This window comes from Periophthalmus magnuspinnatus, chromosome 23 (assembly GCF_009829125.3).
Source record: "Periophthalmus magnuspinnatus isolate fPerMag1 chromosome 23, fPerMag1.2.pri, whole genome shotgun sequence".
NCBI lineage: Eukaryota > Metazoa > Chordata > Actinopteri > Gobiiformes > Gobiidae > Periophthalmus > Periophthalmus magnuspinnatus.
In genome coordinates this window covers 18,495,539-18,513,414 of record NC_047148.1, presented here as the reverse complement: position 1 = coordinate 18,513,414, position 17,876 = coordinate 18,495,539, and the positions used below count along the sequence as shown (strand labels likewise).

General features: G+C 40.6%; 1 protein-coding gene across 1 annotated transcript in view; it reads right to left on the bottom strand.

The window, feature by feature from the left end:
- Positions 1-7,264: 7,264 nt before the first annotated feature.
- Positions 7,265-17,876, bottom strand: part of LOC117392053 (netrin receptor UNC5D-like) — a 98,927-nt gene continuing 88,315 nt past the window's right edge. Inside the window, exons 14-19 of the mRNA XM_055231560.1 lie at positions 16,069-16,237; positions 14,253-14,483; positions 12,566-12,715; positions 10,052-10,219; positions 9,647-9,825; positions 7,265-8,163 (exon numbers count right to left, since the gene is read on the bottom strand). Of these exons, the coding sequence (XP_055087535.1) occupies positions 7,956-8,163; positions 9,647-9,825; positions 10,052-10,219; positions 12,566-12,715; positions 14,253-14,483; positions 16,069-16,237 (1,105 nt within the window). The 3' untranslated portion in view covers positions 7,265-7,955. The remainder of the gene's footprint in view (positions 8,164-9,646; positions 9,826-10,051; positions 10,220-12,565; positions 12,716-14,252; positions 14,484-16,068; positions 16,238-17,876) is intronic.

Genomic DNA, 17,876 nt, shown 5'->3' with positions numbered 1-17,876 from the left:
TGACAGATAACATATGTCATGTCAAAATCAGTCTTCATTTTTCATCTTTGCGCTATTTCTCTTTACCCCACCATCTCTTACACTGTATATAACATTTACTTTATAGCATATTTTATTTCATTCTACATGCCTTGTACATATATTTGTGCCTTATCTGACTTTTGCTTTTTGCGTTGTAAAGTTGCATGAGCGTCTGTGTCTAGGTATTTTCCCTTGTGCATCAATACAATTTGTCTAAGTTTAAGGTATAGTAAGTGCCCCATAGATTTTTGATCCACTATTCTTGGGAGGAGATTTTTAAACTAATTAGACATCCGTTTAAATAGTTCCTGCAGACAACATCTTATCTCAAGTGGCTGTACTGTGCAAATCCTGTTCTGAGCAGGGGAGGAGAAATAGGGAAATGTTTGGCCAGCGGCAGGGCTCCATTCCAGGGTCATTTACAAAACAAACAACCAAAAAACAAACAAGAAGCTGAGCTAAACAAGCAGGATTGGACTTGGCCCATGTCAGACAGAGAGCTGGTGAAAGAGCTGTGATTGGGCAATTTGCAGATGAGGTTGCATGATGAGTCAATACCGTCTGGTTTCACAGGTTTTGGTTATTAAAAATATCGAAACTAAATACTCATATCAAGAAACGCTCGTATTAAAAATAGGATCACATAAACAAAATTTGACCTTTCTTTTTTACATGATCTGGAGCTTCATTGGAACTACTATAAAACCACATAGTGACTTGAAAATGACGTTCTATTGTCTAAAAAAAGTATCATGACAACAGTTTAGACAGCAGCTGATGTTAAAGGAACTACATCGAAAGAAGTTTACTGAAGTACCCCGTGACAAAATTACTCTAGAGTGAAATATTTACAAGTAATTCACACGTCAGTGCTGTGGCCACATGTTTTTGGGTTGACAGGAAGTAAAAAGACAGCAGAAAAGGTCAACATAAGGGAAGACGAATAGGTGACCGGTCTTTCACAAGTGTCAAATAAACAACATTACTTTGGATACATCCCAGAGGTTCCTGACCAAGTGAAGTGCCATTTGAGTTAAATCTATCGAGGAAATTTGTGTCTTCTACTTGGACATCCTGTGCTCCTCCTTCTGAGGTCACCAACTACGTGCTTAAAAACAGGAAATGTATGATTGAGTTATTTGGAGGCTTATCCTGAGACTGTCTGTATTTATGGCAGTTGGGTTGATTAGTTTACAAAGAAAAAAAACAACAAAAAAACAGAAACATCTTAGATAATACTGGATCGGTTAAGGCGTTTCACTTGTTTTGGATATGAAGACATGAGTTAATACAAGTTTACTCTTCATTTGCATGTGTTTTGCCTGCTTTTTGTTTATGTAAGTTACAGGGTAGTTGTGTTTTTGTGGATGGAACTATAATCTTGACCTTCATGGGAAAATGGTAATCATATTTGTGATTGTAGAAGAACTGAGTAGTTGTTGTTTCAGTTCCTTCTTAACTGTTGATGATCATGAAGTCACGATGTTTATAACGATCCAGATCTTTTATTAAACTTTCAGAACTTGTTCCACGTCAGGAGTCGACCTGTGGCAAAAAAAGGCAGGCGAGATAAAAGGAAGAGAAACTTTGTGAGCACCGCTGACTTGATCTTGTGACGCTGATGGCTATTGTTTCTCTTGTTACTCAGAGGAACAAGCTGCGATCTTTGTAAATATGCAGAATAATTGATGTTCCTTTGTTTGGAGTCCAGTGCATCAACAGTATAACACAATACAGAAACATGTTGTGCCATGTGCCATGTTGTGCATACTTCCAAGTAATGGATTTTCATTGATTTTGGAATTATAGATGCATATTTATGGTATAATATAAGAGCATGATTCCTCGGAAAGTGCTCTGATGTCCTGGATTCAATTCTACTATAAATAAACGAGACATATATGAACACTCTACTTTTAGCAGCTTTAGTTCTCCCTCATCTTTAGCTTACTTACATTATATATGAAATGATACTTACATACTTGATCGTTTAGTGTTTATTAAATACTAGAAAAAAAACACAATTCTTTTCTAGACGTTAAAGTAAAAGTACATAGTAAAAGTTAAAAATGGTAGGCCTAAACTGACAGTACTACTTTAAATACTACATTTTACCAAAGAGTTCCTTTCCTCAAATGCACTGACGGATTTGCGACTGTGTAAATGGGTTTGTACAGTTCGCAGACCTCTGAAGATGAGATTGCTATAAGAAAAACAACAGCAGTAGCAGCAGCAGGGTCATTGCTCTCAAGGTTCACATGAAGAGTTTGAAAATAAATGTGAAAGCTCTCACCCCTGAACATTAAGAATTGAGAAACCATTTTCCGGAGCGTATGTTTATATTGCTCAAGTATGTTTTTTTATTTATTTGTTTTTCTAACCAGCGTTCGTTATTGTTCAATGCATGCATGAAGATGACTTTTACAGCTGGTAGAGAATGTGATGAGATAGTTTGTGCGCGCTGTTCTCATGTCATTGTGACACCGATGGGAAAAATCAAACTGTTTGACAAAAGCTCAATACAAATGATGCTGCAGTTCCTGGCAAAAAATAAGATGGAAATACATTGTCAAGTGTCTTATTGTCTTTGCGACTTCCTCTACCAAACAAAGATACCCCCTCCTCACACACACGCACACACACGCACACACACATTGAGTTTCCATGCTTTTTGCGGACATTACATTGACTTATTTTGCGTTCACACTTGTCCTACTTTGGTTTTGGTTTACTCCTCATATAAACTTGTTCCAGTGCTGTTCTAATCTCTTGAATGCACCTTTTTGCATTTCCTTGAGACCAATAACCTTCACCTAATTGCTTATAATGAACTAAACAGAGCCAATCCAAAAACTTTAAACTAAGGATTTATTAGTAGATCAACTGATTCTTCTAAGGTAGACAGATCCCCATAATGTGATTTCAGTCCTCTCTCTGTGATAAATACCCTCCACGCACACACACACACACACACACAGGTGAAGGGTCACAATCAAAAGCCCCGTCCCTGTTTGCCCGTGCCCTGTGAAAAAGAGGTTAACCTGCAGTTTGCTGAGAGAGCGGCTGTTGACTGGTGCTGTCTGGTTGAAGTGGGGTGTACATTAACACGCAGGATTACGATAGAGAGAGGAATGCTGCTCTTTGTTGTAGCCTCTGTGATGTCATGAGCAGTACTTTCCCCTGGCACCTGGGCAGAGTCCCGCTGTGCCGCTGTAATGAGGCCTGAATCATCGCCCCAATGAATGTTTCACCTGTGTGTTTCAGCGGGCAGTGTAAAAGACAGGCTTCAGTCAGCAGAGGAGATTAGGCTGTCAGACTGTGTACATACAGCAGATAACAGTGAGGTGATGGGGGAAAGCAAACAAGAGGAAGATTTTACTGGCATTCATAAGCTCTGGTAGCGTTTGGGAAGTGAAGCTGAGCAATGTGGTGTTTCTTTGGTGTAGGTTACTAAATTCAAAGCCACTCACACAATGCCACATATTTTCTTGCAGCAGCTACTAGAAGTTATTTTTAACTTTTACTTGAAAACCCAAGCCTGTACAGTGTCCTATTCATATGCTCAAGTGAACTGATTTAGATTCTGAAAAGCTGCAAAGATGGAGTAGATCCTCTATTCCATTAAACACTCTTAATTGTTCAAATTAAATTAAAAAATGAATAATGAGATACGTTACTAACGGCGTCTTTGTTCTTGTGTGAACTGTAAATCTTACTTCTGAGTTGTTTGGGTAAATATGATGTATTTGTTATGTGTTGTCATTGGCCTTCTCACAAATCAGTCTGTGAACCTGACAGAGGAATGTGAGTGGGTGTCAGTGTGTGAGATTCTTCTGTGTGAGTTTTGGACAAAATCATAAGGATAAGTGGGAATGAGTGAGGAAGATAAATGGAGTATTTGTGCATTGAAAGCAGCAGACAGAGCGAGCATGGAGAGAGCGGCCGAGAGTTGGAAAAAGCAGGGAATTAGAGCCAGCCTCATGGCAGAGCCCACACTGCTGATGCTAGCTGTCTGATCCACACAGAGACAGTTGGCAGCAGACGCTCCACCAGCCACAAATGTACAGTAATTCAAAGCATGCGACGTGACGCCGCTGTGTGCTTGCTGAGGCTGCAGCCACCCACTCACTGGATCTGCCACAGTCACAAATGCACCCAGTACGCCTTTCCACGTGATGCAATTATTCACAGTTCCATGGCAAATTTGGGCTCAGGCTAATCTCAGCTAAATGGCATGGCGCCTCTTGCAGAAAGTCTGAAGTGAAGTCAGCTAAGTGGCAAAACTTTAGTTGGAATTCAGAAAGCGTATCAACCACTCTAATTTGACATAATGAATAAGGCAATATGTTGGTTTGCCTCAAGTTGGTATTGGCATCACTGAGCTTTTGTCTATATCACTCCAGTACAGAGGACTATTTTGTTCTTTGCCCCATCTCATGCCAAAAAATTAGCTTCCAAAATAAAAACCTCCAGTCTCCATGGAAACAGGAAAAGAGATAAGATTAAGAGCGTGTCTGTGGTGGGAAGGAGGAGCAAACAAAAGGACAACAGTAACAAGCCGACAAAAAGAAAAAACAAGATTCTAACTTTTGTAGGTTAGTTCTCATGAGCTTCACATGACTTGCATTTGCCCCCCTCCTCCCCTCCCTCTATGTCCCCCCCCCTCTACTTCCCCCTCCCTGCCCTCTCCCCTCTGCACAGCACATAGACTTCCTGTGTGTCCTGGCCTGAATGGTATGTGCATGGAGTGGGTGTCTGGGAGGCCTTTCATCCGCCATGGAAAGAAAAGATGTCGAGAGAGGGAAGGGGGATGAGGGAGGGTGTTTAGGGGGTAGGATGGAGGGGGGTTAAAAAAAAAGAAAGTGAGAGAAGAGAGTCATCTTTAATCTGCTATGAGTCAGAGCAGTTGTCCAGTGGGCAGGGTTAGAGGGCTCTGTTTATGCTTGCATGTGTGTGTGCGTGCGTGTGTGTCTGCGTGTGCGTGTGCATGTGCGTGTGTGTGTTGTCTGGAGGGGAAGAGGGAGGCATGGAGCATGCTGGGAAAAGCTGCTGCTGCCTGTTTGGCAGAGTGGGACAGATGACATCCGGCTGGGACACATTTTAAGCAATGAGAGGACCCACAGTGTACCTACTAATAAAATGAGGCACAAGGATGTGTGTGTGTGCGCGTGTGTGTGTGTGTGTGGGGGGGGGGGGGGGGGGGGGGGGGGGGCGGATGTGTGTGTGTGTGTGTGTAGGGGTGTGTGTGGGGGTGTGTGTGGGGGTGTGATAGGGCACACACAGTAAAAGAAATACAAGGAAGCCTTTCACATGTCATGGAAAAGTCTGGAGCCACAAGTGTGAACAGAACACAAGGTGCACAGCGTGGAGCAAACATCCTCCTGCCAAGGAAAGACAAATAGCCCCCTCTGGTGGTTGAACAACGATATCATTAAAGTTCAGAATAACAACTATTTGAATAGCTGAACTATTAATCCATTAATAAAATAAATCTAACTAATAAATAAATAAATGCAATCTTTGTTAAATTTTTTGTTTCTGCACTATCAATTCCATTTACAAAATATATAAACACTAAAGCCAAAATGTATTTAATTTATTATCACGAGCTATAGCGTTTTCATTTCAGTCAATAGGCCATAAATTGGCAATAATGGTGAACAACTTTTACCTTGAAAGAATGGCATATAGTCTAAAATATTATGCTCCCCTGTAACTTACACTCCCTGGGTCTTAAATCAAAACTAGAAATAAATGAGTTCCCAAAAATCCTTGGAGTAGTCTACATAGGAGAACAGTAGGAGATTTGAAGGACGAATCCACAAGTCACTCTCCTGGCTGCGCGTTGACGCGCGCGCACCAACAGATGGACACATTTATCTTGGGCCTGTTTCTGCAGTAACTGTCTGTTAAACATATTAACTGTTTCACTAAAGAAATGTAACATGGTAACATGTAGCTTTTCATTTTGTTTGCAATTAAAACAAGACAAACTAAATTTATTCATTTATGTATTTATTTATTTAAATTCAAGATGTAAAAACCTGGTCTCAAGACTCAACGTGGATTCAGAAGATCAGTGACTATGAGAAGGGAGCAGGTGACCACTGAAATACTTAATTTGGGTCACTTTATACAACACCTCTAGTTTTGAATGTTATTGCCCATAAGAATTGTTCAAGCATCAAAGCACTGGTGAAGGCATTACTCTAATGATACTTTTTCAGTCAGTGAGACACGTGGCCATATGCATCACTCATATTATTGTTATTAGTGATTAAAGTCACAGAGCACTATGGATACTGCCATCTCATGGCCTCTTATGTTTGGCAATTCAGAAATTATTATTTACATAACTTATTCTTCTTTAAAGTGCATATTACAGTTTGGGCTAGTATTTTCACTAAAACATATTTAAAAATTAAGCCTGTTTGATTCAGTGAAGTGTATAACTTTATTTCCTGTTTGGACACAGGCAGCAGGTCTGACAGACATAATTCCATAATGTTACCTAGCAACCATAATGTTAACAAAGACCAATACAAATAAATGATTACACCCTTATTTTATTCCTTCCTTGTGAGTAAATGGAACTTTCTGTGTTGACATAGGCAGATTTATTCCATTTTAGAACACTCTACTACTTTCTATATTTTTGTACTTTTTTTTAATCATAGTTTTGTAAAACTATGATAAATATTTACCACTAGCCCCACCAAACAAGCAAGTCATAATTAGAAGTCATATGCACTTTAAATCGTAAAAATTAAGCCTCTTTTTTTTTTTTTTTTATCAAATTAAAGAACACAGTGACTTTAAAGCATCACACACATTCAGATAATTCTTATTTGCATAATTCTCATTTGCATCTAAAGGAGACTGTAGTTTAGGCTTTATAAAAGGATGCATCAACCTGCATCACTTTAATTAGTAATCAGAGGAGGCACTTTGCCCACTCTTTGTTACACAATGTTAAATCAACATCATAGTCGAGAAACGGCCTTAGTCATAAGAAAGATATTTCACCTTAACAAATGAGACTTTGTTGGGGGCTGTAGCTTGTGACTTTGATAATAAATGAGTAAAGTCATTAAAAAGGGAACCACACAGAGTTTAACACAAAGTCACTTTATTAGCTTAAGGGACAGGTGGAACAACTCATTAGATGGATGACAAACTCATAGCTTTTCTGTTCAAGTATATGCCAACATTTCTGAGAATGAATAACATCAGTCTGGTGACTGTGTCCAGTGTACTTATGTTTCTGTTTTTAAATGAACCCACAGAGTAAAAAAATAAACCAGTGGAATGCAGTGGTTTTATGATTCCTTGATTCAAATTCAACACCCCAACATGTCATTATGTCTTGGTTTTTGCATCAAGTTATAACTTCAAAAAATGTGATGAATGTCACATTGTCTTTGCCTTAAGGCAAGTGCCTGATATTTCAGTTTGGCAACCTATATCCAATATGTTTTCCACCAACAGTAATCTTAGCCAGTGTGCAGAGGAGCAGAAAAAGGCCAACTGAATGACATGAGTGAATGTTTTGACAGCAGAGAGGACTGTGGAAGGGCAGGTGCCCAAGAATCTGATCCTGGAGGGAGATCACCGCTGTGGCATGATTGATTGGCAGTCTGTCAAAAACATACTCCATCATATGATGTGTGGCAAGTCCAACACACATATCCATAATCCTTGAATACACCATCCAAAGAATTATCTTGTCAGGGATTGACACGGATGCATAACCTCCAAAATCCTTCATTTTAGCTTCTTTATGCAAAATAAGAGATAGCTTTTCACAAAAACTCCAGTGCACTTTACTATTTGGTTTGTCAGAAGAGCCCAGGTATTAACAGTTCAACACTTAGTGTTATCTGTTCATCTTCTGTTTCTTGACAAAAACTCACAGAGCAGTGCAAGTGTAAATGTTATCCTAGATGATTGAGGTCTGAGTCCCGTGAGCCACGCTCCTCCTCGCTGTGGCCTAGTGAGTTTGTCCTGCAGGCCTGCACTCTGCTGATTTCCTCTAGAGCACAGGCCAAAGAGTCCAGGTCTGCTGAGTCCTGGTGCTGCGCCTCCCACAGACTCAGGATGGCTGAGGACGGGCTCTCCTGACAGGCAAAGTAGCACAGGTTCCTACAGACAGAGTCTGATTCAGTATGTGGTTCACAAATATGCAATATGGTGATTAGCAAGTAACACAGAGTAAACAACTTTGCAGAGTCACACTAAAATATAATATAAAGGGCATTTGGGGAAATACACTGAAATGATTCAGTACCTATTGATGCATTATGATGACTTATTATAGACGTGCTTGTCATCTTGAAGGAGATAAATAATACAATTTGTTGAAATTATACTGGGGTTGACTCTGTGTATTCTATTAGCAACAGAATACACAGAGTCACAGTTACTTACTATACAAGTTGTGAAAGCTGTGTTATTTAGACTTTCATCCAACAGAGTGCACTGTTTCATTAGGATAATGTCCTCTGAGCTGTTAATGCATTTCTCTATAAGTTAAATGCTTGTTGACTTCTTACTAATTCACATGAATACTCTTGGTCAATCTGCTTAACTAAACAGACATGCATATTACATGCTTACTGGTGTGTTTAACTACTGGAACCTCAGCCTTCTTTTCCCATCCCCAAGGCACAGAAGTCTGTTGTCAACACTGAATTCCTTAATAATCTACTGGCTGTGCTGGTTCATGTTTATCTTGCCAGTTACTGAGAATATGTACTTTCAACTTAAGGCAATTTCCCGTTATCTTTATCTCTTTTCAAGTGCTTCTCGGAGCTGACTGCCCTGATCTAATACTCTTCATGGCTTTAAGCGCTTGATTATTGACTGCATTTTAGAAGCGCAAATAGATATCACCATTACCAAACAAGAGCAGGTCTCCTCAGCCCACGCAGAAGAAGACCCGCTTGACCCCTGCTGAGTTCTGCAGTGAGCTGGAAAATGGAGCTCATGCAGAAACACTGCTAATGAGGAACACTAAAACATGAACACATTGTCTTGCCACTGGCTGAACTGTCAGACCATCCTTCAGTTTTCTGTCAGACATCTATAGTTTGTCTGACTTTGACAAAGTTGGCCTCAACACCTTCTTTTTCTCTGTTTTGCACATTTCTTCTGTGTGCATGTGTTTCCAGATCTATAATGAAATCAGCCGAGTGCTGCTTTACTGAGGGCTGGTTGGTTGAGGATGGAAGATTAGGTCAGACAAGCTGCTTGAATTTAAGATTAAAATAGTATTAAAAGTAAGAGTTCAAACTTTATACACATTGTCAAATAGCATTTACAGTATTTCATAAAAAAAAGAAATATATACATTTATTTTATCTAAGTCAACAAATTGGTCATTAACTTCCCATTAACTTCCCTCTTCTTATCGAGGGGTGCAGCTCTATCCAATTTCAGCTTGTAATGTCGGGCAAATCATGGACAAACATTCTGAACACATTTATATGTGGCTTAAACTGTACTTTTATATTCATTTCTCATACAGACTTGTGTATGTGTATTGCTCTACTGTATATAAATAAAAAGCGTCTTTATTGTTGCTAACTTTAGAATCTGGTATAACAGTGAAATATATAGTTTTTACCTGCTTATTTGGAGTTTCTGAGCCAGCAGCTGCCAGTCCTTCCCCTTGGCATTAGCTGAGTCAAAAGTGGCACTAATCCGCTGACGAATGGACGGAGGGATTTTGAAGGCCCTTGACCCTGTCTGAGAGGTGACGCTGCAGTCCGCCTGGCTGCAAAAAGGTACCACTGCCTTTTCATTCTGGTAAAAAAAAAAGACAGACATAACAAGTGCTTAAGGGCAATCTCTGCAGACACTGCAGGGTTGAAATGTGCTCAACGCAGAGACAAGGACAAGATAGTATCAAAATGGTTTCACAATATGTGCAAAGCCTCCCTGAGTGGCTCATTAAACAGACCTTTAACAAATCAAGAGGTGTTGTGTGTAATAAAATAAGCCATTAACAAGCACTCCACTGCCCACTCACCTCCAGCACAGACGTGTAGATCTGGAGGAGCTGCTCGTCACCTTTGACCTGTCTGACACTGATCTTGCAGGAGAGATGAGTCGAGGAGTGGTGGCTGTAACGCTCCAGAGAGAAGGCACACTGCAGGGGGCGCTGGTGAGCGGTCCACACCTGAGAAAAGCTGAACTCCTGGGTTGTGGACAAAGAACGAGACAGAGAGAAGTCATTACATTAAAAACATTTAGATTGCACATCGCTGCCCACTTTTTCATGATTAACACATGTTTGTTTTTTTTAGCCAGTGGCGTTACGTAATTAAACCATTTATCCATCAGGCACTATTAAACCTGTTAAAACATGATGTGTCTTCTCTTCGCTTCTGCGGGATTGAACAGGTGCCTGCTCCACGGAGGGGTGGAGACCACGACCGCGCGTTAAAGAGACGTGAAGCCTATTGGATTTTTACTTTACAAACTCTTAGTCCTAAGGGCTTAAATGATGAACTGTTGTTTAATGTAATGTTGTGATGTGGATATGTAGAACTGTTTTTTTTGCCCTCTCTCTGAGTTATGAGGGAGATGTAATGGAACCTTTTGGAGGGGTCAGTTATGTCATTTATGTCTATTATGCTGTTTTTTACGAAAATCCAAGGTATATAGTATATATCTGCTATTTTTTCTGATTGGTAATAATCATTATATTTTTCTGGTTATTATCCATGTATTTTAATTCACAAAAAACGTTTGCAAAGGGAAATTATGCACAATCTTGCGGGTGTTTTTTTTTTTGGGTTCTGATTGTGAATACATGTGTCTTACGACCATTGGTTGATTAAACTATAGGGGGCGGTCCCTTGATTTATATAAGGGGAGCGGAAGGGGCTGTCCTCGTACCTGAAGAAGGTCAGAGCGACCGAAACGTTGTATGGAATAAAATTGCATTAAGAGTGAGACAGTGTGCGGGAGTTTTTCTTTAATTTTTTCCATCAGGCACTATTCCCATTAACAGCCTATATTCCAGCATATTAAGGCAAAAGTCTCACAAAATAAAGTGAATTGCAGAGGTTTATATAGACATTTTATAGCCCAGTTCTGTAGCTTGATGATGTTTGATGATGGCACGACTCAACTGCCAAATATGGTTGTGTTGGCTTTCTAAATCCTTTCAACTTTGAATCAGTGGAGCCTCAAGCTATTCAGCGTCTCATGAAAGTATATGCACTGTGATCGCGTGCAATCCTTCTCGAAAACAAACTGTGTATTCAAGTCTGAATTGTTGAAGTCTTAAGGATGTCTTGACCTATTTTTGAGTCATTACAATTACAAAATCACCACTACACTACAAAAAAGCACCCATTTTTTCTGCTTTCAATACAAAACTAAGGACAAGATGTTCTTTTGCAGACATCCAGCTGAATAAAGGGCAGTATGATTAAAAGACAATCTGTGTTAATAACTTTAGAGGAGTCATAACTCACTTTTTCTGTTAAACTCATTTGCAACTCCAAAGATTGCGCTTTTTGATAAATTGCATGCATTGAATTAAATATGGTGTTATAATATAGTTACTGAAATAAAAACAAAGCTTGCATGTAAAGTCAATTGACCCGATGCTGTGTCATTGTTGTTCTACAAATAGGTCAGCATTGCTTTTTTGGGCTAGCACTGCCAAAAGCGAGATAGCGTTTCATTTATCTGAACCATAGCTCTATTTGTAACAATCTGGCAACAACAAAGCTTACAGTGTATTTGAGTGATACTCTGAAGTTGCCTTGAACCAGAAAATCTAATGTGATTATAGAAGCAGGACAAAATGGTTTAATTTAGCCAAACTAGTGCGAGATTTCCCTTGAAAGTAGAGGCTTTAAAAGAGTATCTGAGCTGTATGGCAAATGAAATCTAAACATCCCATTTTGATATTGACCGCAGTGTGACCCAGACAGCGCACACTAGAGAACAGGTCATAAGAGTTATGGGGGTCAGTCATGCTCTTTTTTGAATACACCAAATAGAAAGATTGGTGAGTTAGACAAGCTCCTTCTGGTGTGAAATGTCCATGTCCCTGTATAACAACTGTGTCTGCCTGTATGAAGAACGCCTTGTTGATATTCTGCAGGCGCTGTAGGCTAGGCTAATTCTGCTAATAGGATGTCACTGCTGGGATAAACATCACAGGGCAGAGCTGAACAAGCCACATGTAGACCCCTAGGTAGAGAGCTCAGAACCCCAGTGCGTGTGTGAAAGTGAACGCCTGGCAGTCATAATTAATTTACTAAGGTTGTGCGAATAGATAAGATAGCTATAGCCTTAGTGATCCCCTGCTGTGTCCTTGCCGCTGTCCTTTAGCTTTGATGCGGCCTCATAAGACATCACATACAGGGGAGAGCTCTAATGGAGGATCAGAAAAGGCACAGAAGATGAAGGTGCACACTTTCTTCCGAGGTCTGGACCCAACAAAGTTCAGAGTCACTTGGATTAACATTAGAGTCAGACTGGAGCCACCCAAGCTCAAATGCAGAGGTGGTTTACAGTGTACCTGGCAGGTGGTGAAAGGCTTGATGGTCCAGAGAAGCTGTGGGACATCCTGGATGGACACCTGGAGACTGTTCTTGTTGCCCTTGAACACCATCATTTTGGGCTCTTCCAGTAGACGCCCCCCTTGGCTACGCTCCGCCACTGCCAACTCCTGGTGGGAGGAGGACGGATTTAAATGGTTTTTGAAAGAATGGTTCATTTTCATGATAAGTTTTTGTCATTAGTTGCATATTGTCATGCTAAATTTACATAAAAATATAGAGGTTAATTAAGTTATTGGAAAAGTGACTATGCCAAAGCCGGACCAATAGATGTGTGCCTTATGCCAATGAAGCTTACACCCGGTGGCACAGTGAACAGAATGGGAAATGCAAAGCATTCAGCTGTCTACAGCCTGATCGATTCTAGCTCCAAACTCACTGGGGAAATTAATTGTTGTATGAAGCACAAACAAAAGGGATAAAAAAAACAATGTCTGACTGATGGAGAGGAGAAGTGAATCGACTCTCAGAGTGCCCATATCCAATTTTTCACATGTGATTCGACCTCCCAAGTGCCACAATAAGTGAGCAGGAAAACTGAAGCAGCAGAGGTGCACAGGACCATCCTCATTCAGAACTTAAGTATATGGAGGTAATTAGATTAGGATATTACAAACGCACAAAGTGTTTTGGAAACATTTCCCTTGATGATAAAATGAGGTCATTTGCTCTCTTAATTGTGTCTTCATACGGCAGAAAGAGAAGCACCACCATCCACACAGACAGCCCTGATCTGATCGCTGTCACATCTGAGAAAGTGGATTATTTTTAAGAGTCCAAATAGTCAGTGTGTGGAAGGCAATGCAGAAAGTCATTTAATTAACAGAGAGCAAATTAAATTACACAAAGAAAGGGCAAAGAAGCAACCTTGGAGCATCTGTTGTCTTTGTAATTAAAAGCTGCTCTTTGTCTCCTAGTCATCAGGCATCTCCCACTGGCCATGTTAGTGAGCAGGCAGATCTTCAGCGGAGCACGAACACCACACAGAAACTCTTCAAGGCAGAAACTACAGCTTCTGCCAACTAATTCACTTCTGTGTAAATAATTAGCCAGCAATCATTTGGTGAAAATTGTTTGATTTCCTCTTTCATGTTTTTCTTCTTTACTTTTGAATTACCAGTCCCAGTTCAAACCACAGTCAGTCACTGTTTCACACCTTAACCTTTATTTATCTGGGCTTGGGACTGAAAAGGACTAGGACCAGAAAGAGTAAACTGGCATGTGCCCCCCTTGTGGTTGGACTATTATCTTCTCGTTCTCATCTCTTTTGGGGAGATTGTTTCAGCAACTGGCATCTTAAGATGGACACACCATGGACTACTAACAGAGAGACTTAAACCATACACAGGTGGACGTTTGCAAAACAAACATTTGCACCAGTTGTAATGTTATTGGCCTTTAAGTAGCTTTCCTTTGTTATTTCATGATTTAGAACTTAAAATAATGGCTAATTAACAATGCAGCCATCATTTCACAGCTTCAGTGCTTCAGAGGCCTTTTTTTACAGAGCATTACTAAAACGAGAGAATGAAACAAAATACAACTCCAGGTATGTTTTAATGAGGGAAGAATATTCTAACATGGTTAAAAACTCCAAAAAAGTAAATTTAGTATAGTATGTGTTCTTTAATTGTTATCCAGCGCTACCTGAAAGGCATGCGGTGTGTCATCCACGCAGTAGACCCTGAGGGTGAAGCCCAGAGCACTGCCGGGGTCAGGGCTTCCAAACACAGCCAGCTGCAGCCTCTTTGCTGCGTCTTGGTTCAGTGGTTCCCCCACCAGAGCATATCGGCCCGGCTGCTGCAAAAGCACATGGCACCGCTTAGCCTCCAGCAGACAGTAGCAGCTAGTGCTGTCCTCCTCCACGGACATCACTTCCTGTAAAGAAGAGGGCAGTGACCTTTTACGACACGTGTCACAAATGTCTACATTTACATGAGGACAAAAGTACTTTTGCATTGGCTTGGTTGCTTGAAGTTCCAACAAACATAGATTCATGTTCAAAAGCAGCATTTTCACTAAATATTACATTGAAATAGTCTGTTTGACAGGAAAAGAAAGTAAAAACAGGTTAGGGTAAAGTTTAGGTAAACTCGATTATCCTCGTGGGGAAATTCATACTCCGCATTTGACCCATTCTTCAAAGAGATAATCTGTAGCAGTTGCAGTGGCGCGCCCAGGATACCAATCTCTTGAGCTAGGCTTGATCAGAAAGATTTAAATGTGCAAGTTTTACGTTGATAGGGAAACCAGAGTGGCAGACTCTGGATGAATCCCACCCAGTCACAGGAGGAACATGCAAACTTTGCACAGAAAAAACCCACTCAGCCCTGCAGAGTCCATCTTTGTAAGTCATAAAAGACTTTGGGGTAATTTAGTTCCTCACAGCCATCCAAATCTGCCTCATTAGCCTTGGTGACGCGAGGCATCTCTATGACAGATAGACAGAAAGGGATGATGGAGTCAAACTGTAAGGCTACAAAGTGCACACAGTAATGGGAATGGCACTGAGAGACAGTCGGGGCAAAAGGAATGAAAGTGCAGGACACAGACTTCCATCTCTTTTTTATGTCCCTAATTCACGACATGAGCAGTTTGAGTAAGCATCCTGCCTGAGATAAAGGGCTCATTATCTCACAGTGACAGAGAAGGGTCAGAGTGTTGCATTTACTTGGGGAACATCTTTTGCTCTTTTTCCAGAATCCATCTGGCTGCCTCATCCCTCGTCTATGTGTCTCTGCCCTATTCTTGTCTTTTTGTGGCATATAGTGATGGCTCCCTTTGTGCCACACATCTGCTGGTAAATTACATCTGTGTAAATGTCACTCCGAGAGAAAAATGTGTGTGCAGAGGGACTCCGAGCTCCACAAAGTCATGTAAACTCCAGGTCCCAGCACACACAGCTTCAGACTGCTCCATTACACACTTCTGGTGAGGTTTTTTACACATTGGGTGACCAGATTTGACATGTCTGCTCTTATTATTGCTCTTATTTCAAGCTACACAGAACTGAGCAGAGGTTGTTTGGATTGATGTTAAAAGAGAGGATGAGTCTAAATGACTCAGAGGGAGTTTTAGGGAGTGTAAGGTCTGTGTTTGTCTGAACAGAAAGGTGATAACAAAACAGGACCACTAACTGTTTGGGCTTTGAAAGTAAAAGGGAAATGTAACTGAACTTATGTCGTAGCTGTTGGTTGCAAATCTCAGTCAGTGTCCAGCATAGAAATCATCCAGGATATTTGGTATTTTGATTTGATTTAGTTTGGATTTTTTCAACAAATGTACATTCCCTCACTTAAAGTGCACCTGACAGTTTTTTTCTACAACTTTTTTAAGCAAAATTTAAAATTAGATTATTTTAACTATGTTTTAGTGAAATCAGTAGTTTAACCTGTCAAATTCACTTTACATACTTACATTGAATGTTTGAAGTGCAATTGTAAAATGTATGAAATATTCTCACCTCCCACTTGTCCAGTACATGCCTCTTTAGCCATATGTTCCAGTTGTTAGTGGAGGTCTCCGCACAATGAGCTATGGTCATGGCTATAGGACAGGACAGGTCCAGACCTGTGGGGCCGTATGTAACTGCTGGACTGAGGAAGATCTCTGAGTCATCATCAGAGAGAGCACTGTAAAATAGCACATTTATCAAGCACAGAACCTCTGAAGTGATGGGGATAATTTGTAAAGACGTTGGTGTTTCTACTCCTAATAGAGCAAAACAACTTTGCATAATTCATGCTGATAAACAATATAAATCACTGCTTACATATGCAGAAGGCAGTGTATGTGACCCCAGCTTTAATATATAAAATAAACTAAGCCTTAATGAATCAATCCCAGACTAGCTGACATGCAGACATTCAGATAGAGGGAGATTAAAGCACCAAGACTAATGGAGAGTGGGTCTGGGGAGGACAGGCCTTCGCACACAGCGTGTATGCTCTGTGGGTCGATGGGGCTTATGAAGCCCGCTCCAGTCGGTCTGGTGACAGATTAGCCAGGCCAAGCTGCTCTTGGCCAGGGGCGTAATCTTGGCTGGAAGCCCTAAAGACACAGAGCAATCGATGGGCCCAGCATCAGTCATGCAGCTGGCCCGGCCGGACACCTCAGGACTGAGGACATGCTGCTGTCGCTGGAGCAGTGGGGACATTTTCTCCACATCATTAATATTTGTGCAGAGCAGGGCCAGTGGAGCACATATACAAACACATGCACTTATCATGCTCCTGTAAACTACAATACATTATAATACAGAACTTTGAACAATCAACAAAGATTGACAAATGACATTTGTAGCATAACATCTTTACATATTGTAAGTGAATCACTTTCAAAACAGTTGTGTGGGTATGACATTTCTTAAGGTAGTGATTACGGTGCGCTGAGCACCATAGTTGCTGAATTATGTGTACAGTATATGTGAAAACATGCAGTTCAGTTCAGTCGTTTCAAATCCAGAAAAAACATAAAAGCTTTACAATCCTGTGTCTAAAAATAAATCCTACAGTCAGAGAAGACTGTGACCCTGCAGCTGCACTTTGTGCAAATCAGCCCTGAGCCCAGAGAAAAACAAGGTTACCTGCTGCTGCAGAGACTATGCTAATTGGGCAGATTGCCTACGAGCAAAGATTAAAGATGGTTATTTAGCATCTTTGATTCTGGTTATGAGAACAAAGGAATGTCTCTTCAGCATAATGTCTCATATTGGAGCAGTTTAGGGTTATTAGGTAACTTGTGAATGTGTTTTTTTTATTGAGTGCCAATAACATGACAATCTCACACATGGGGAAATATTGTTTGAGTACCATGAATTTGAATCTAAAATACTGTACAGTCTTGTGTGTGCAGAATAGTGTTTAAGCCCTAGTTTACTATATGTCTACAAGGAAGTAGCAAAATACAACATAATTTAATTTAAAAAAAATGCACATTGTTATACACTAACCCAGTTCCAGAAGAATTTGACTGAAACTACAAATATGTAATAATAACTCAGCAAAGATGCCTTCATAAGGGTCAGGAAGAACTGTGACTCATAAAGTATGTCTGTGTATTCTTTTGTAGCCTGTCTGATTGTGTCCTTGGTCTACCCAGAGCCACCAGCTGAGCCTCTCACTACACAGGCTAAAGCCCTGTGGACGTGGAGGAGCTCTTGTGAACACCTGAAACCAAGCCAGAGTTGATCGATCCCTATTCTTTGCTGAGGCAAGCAGAGTCTTATGTAGATGGCCGGGGTTTAAAGGGGGAGAAAGGATCCAATTTCTG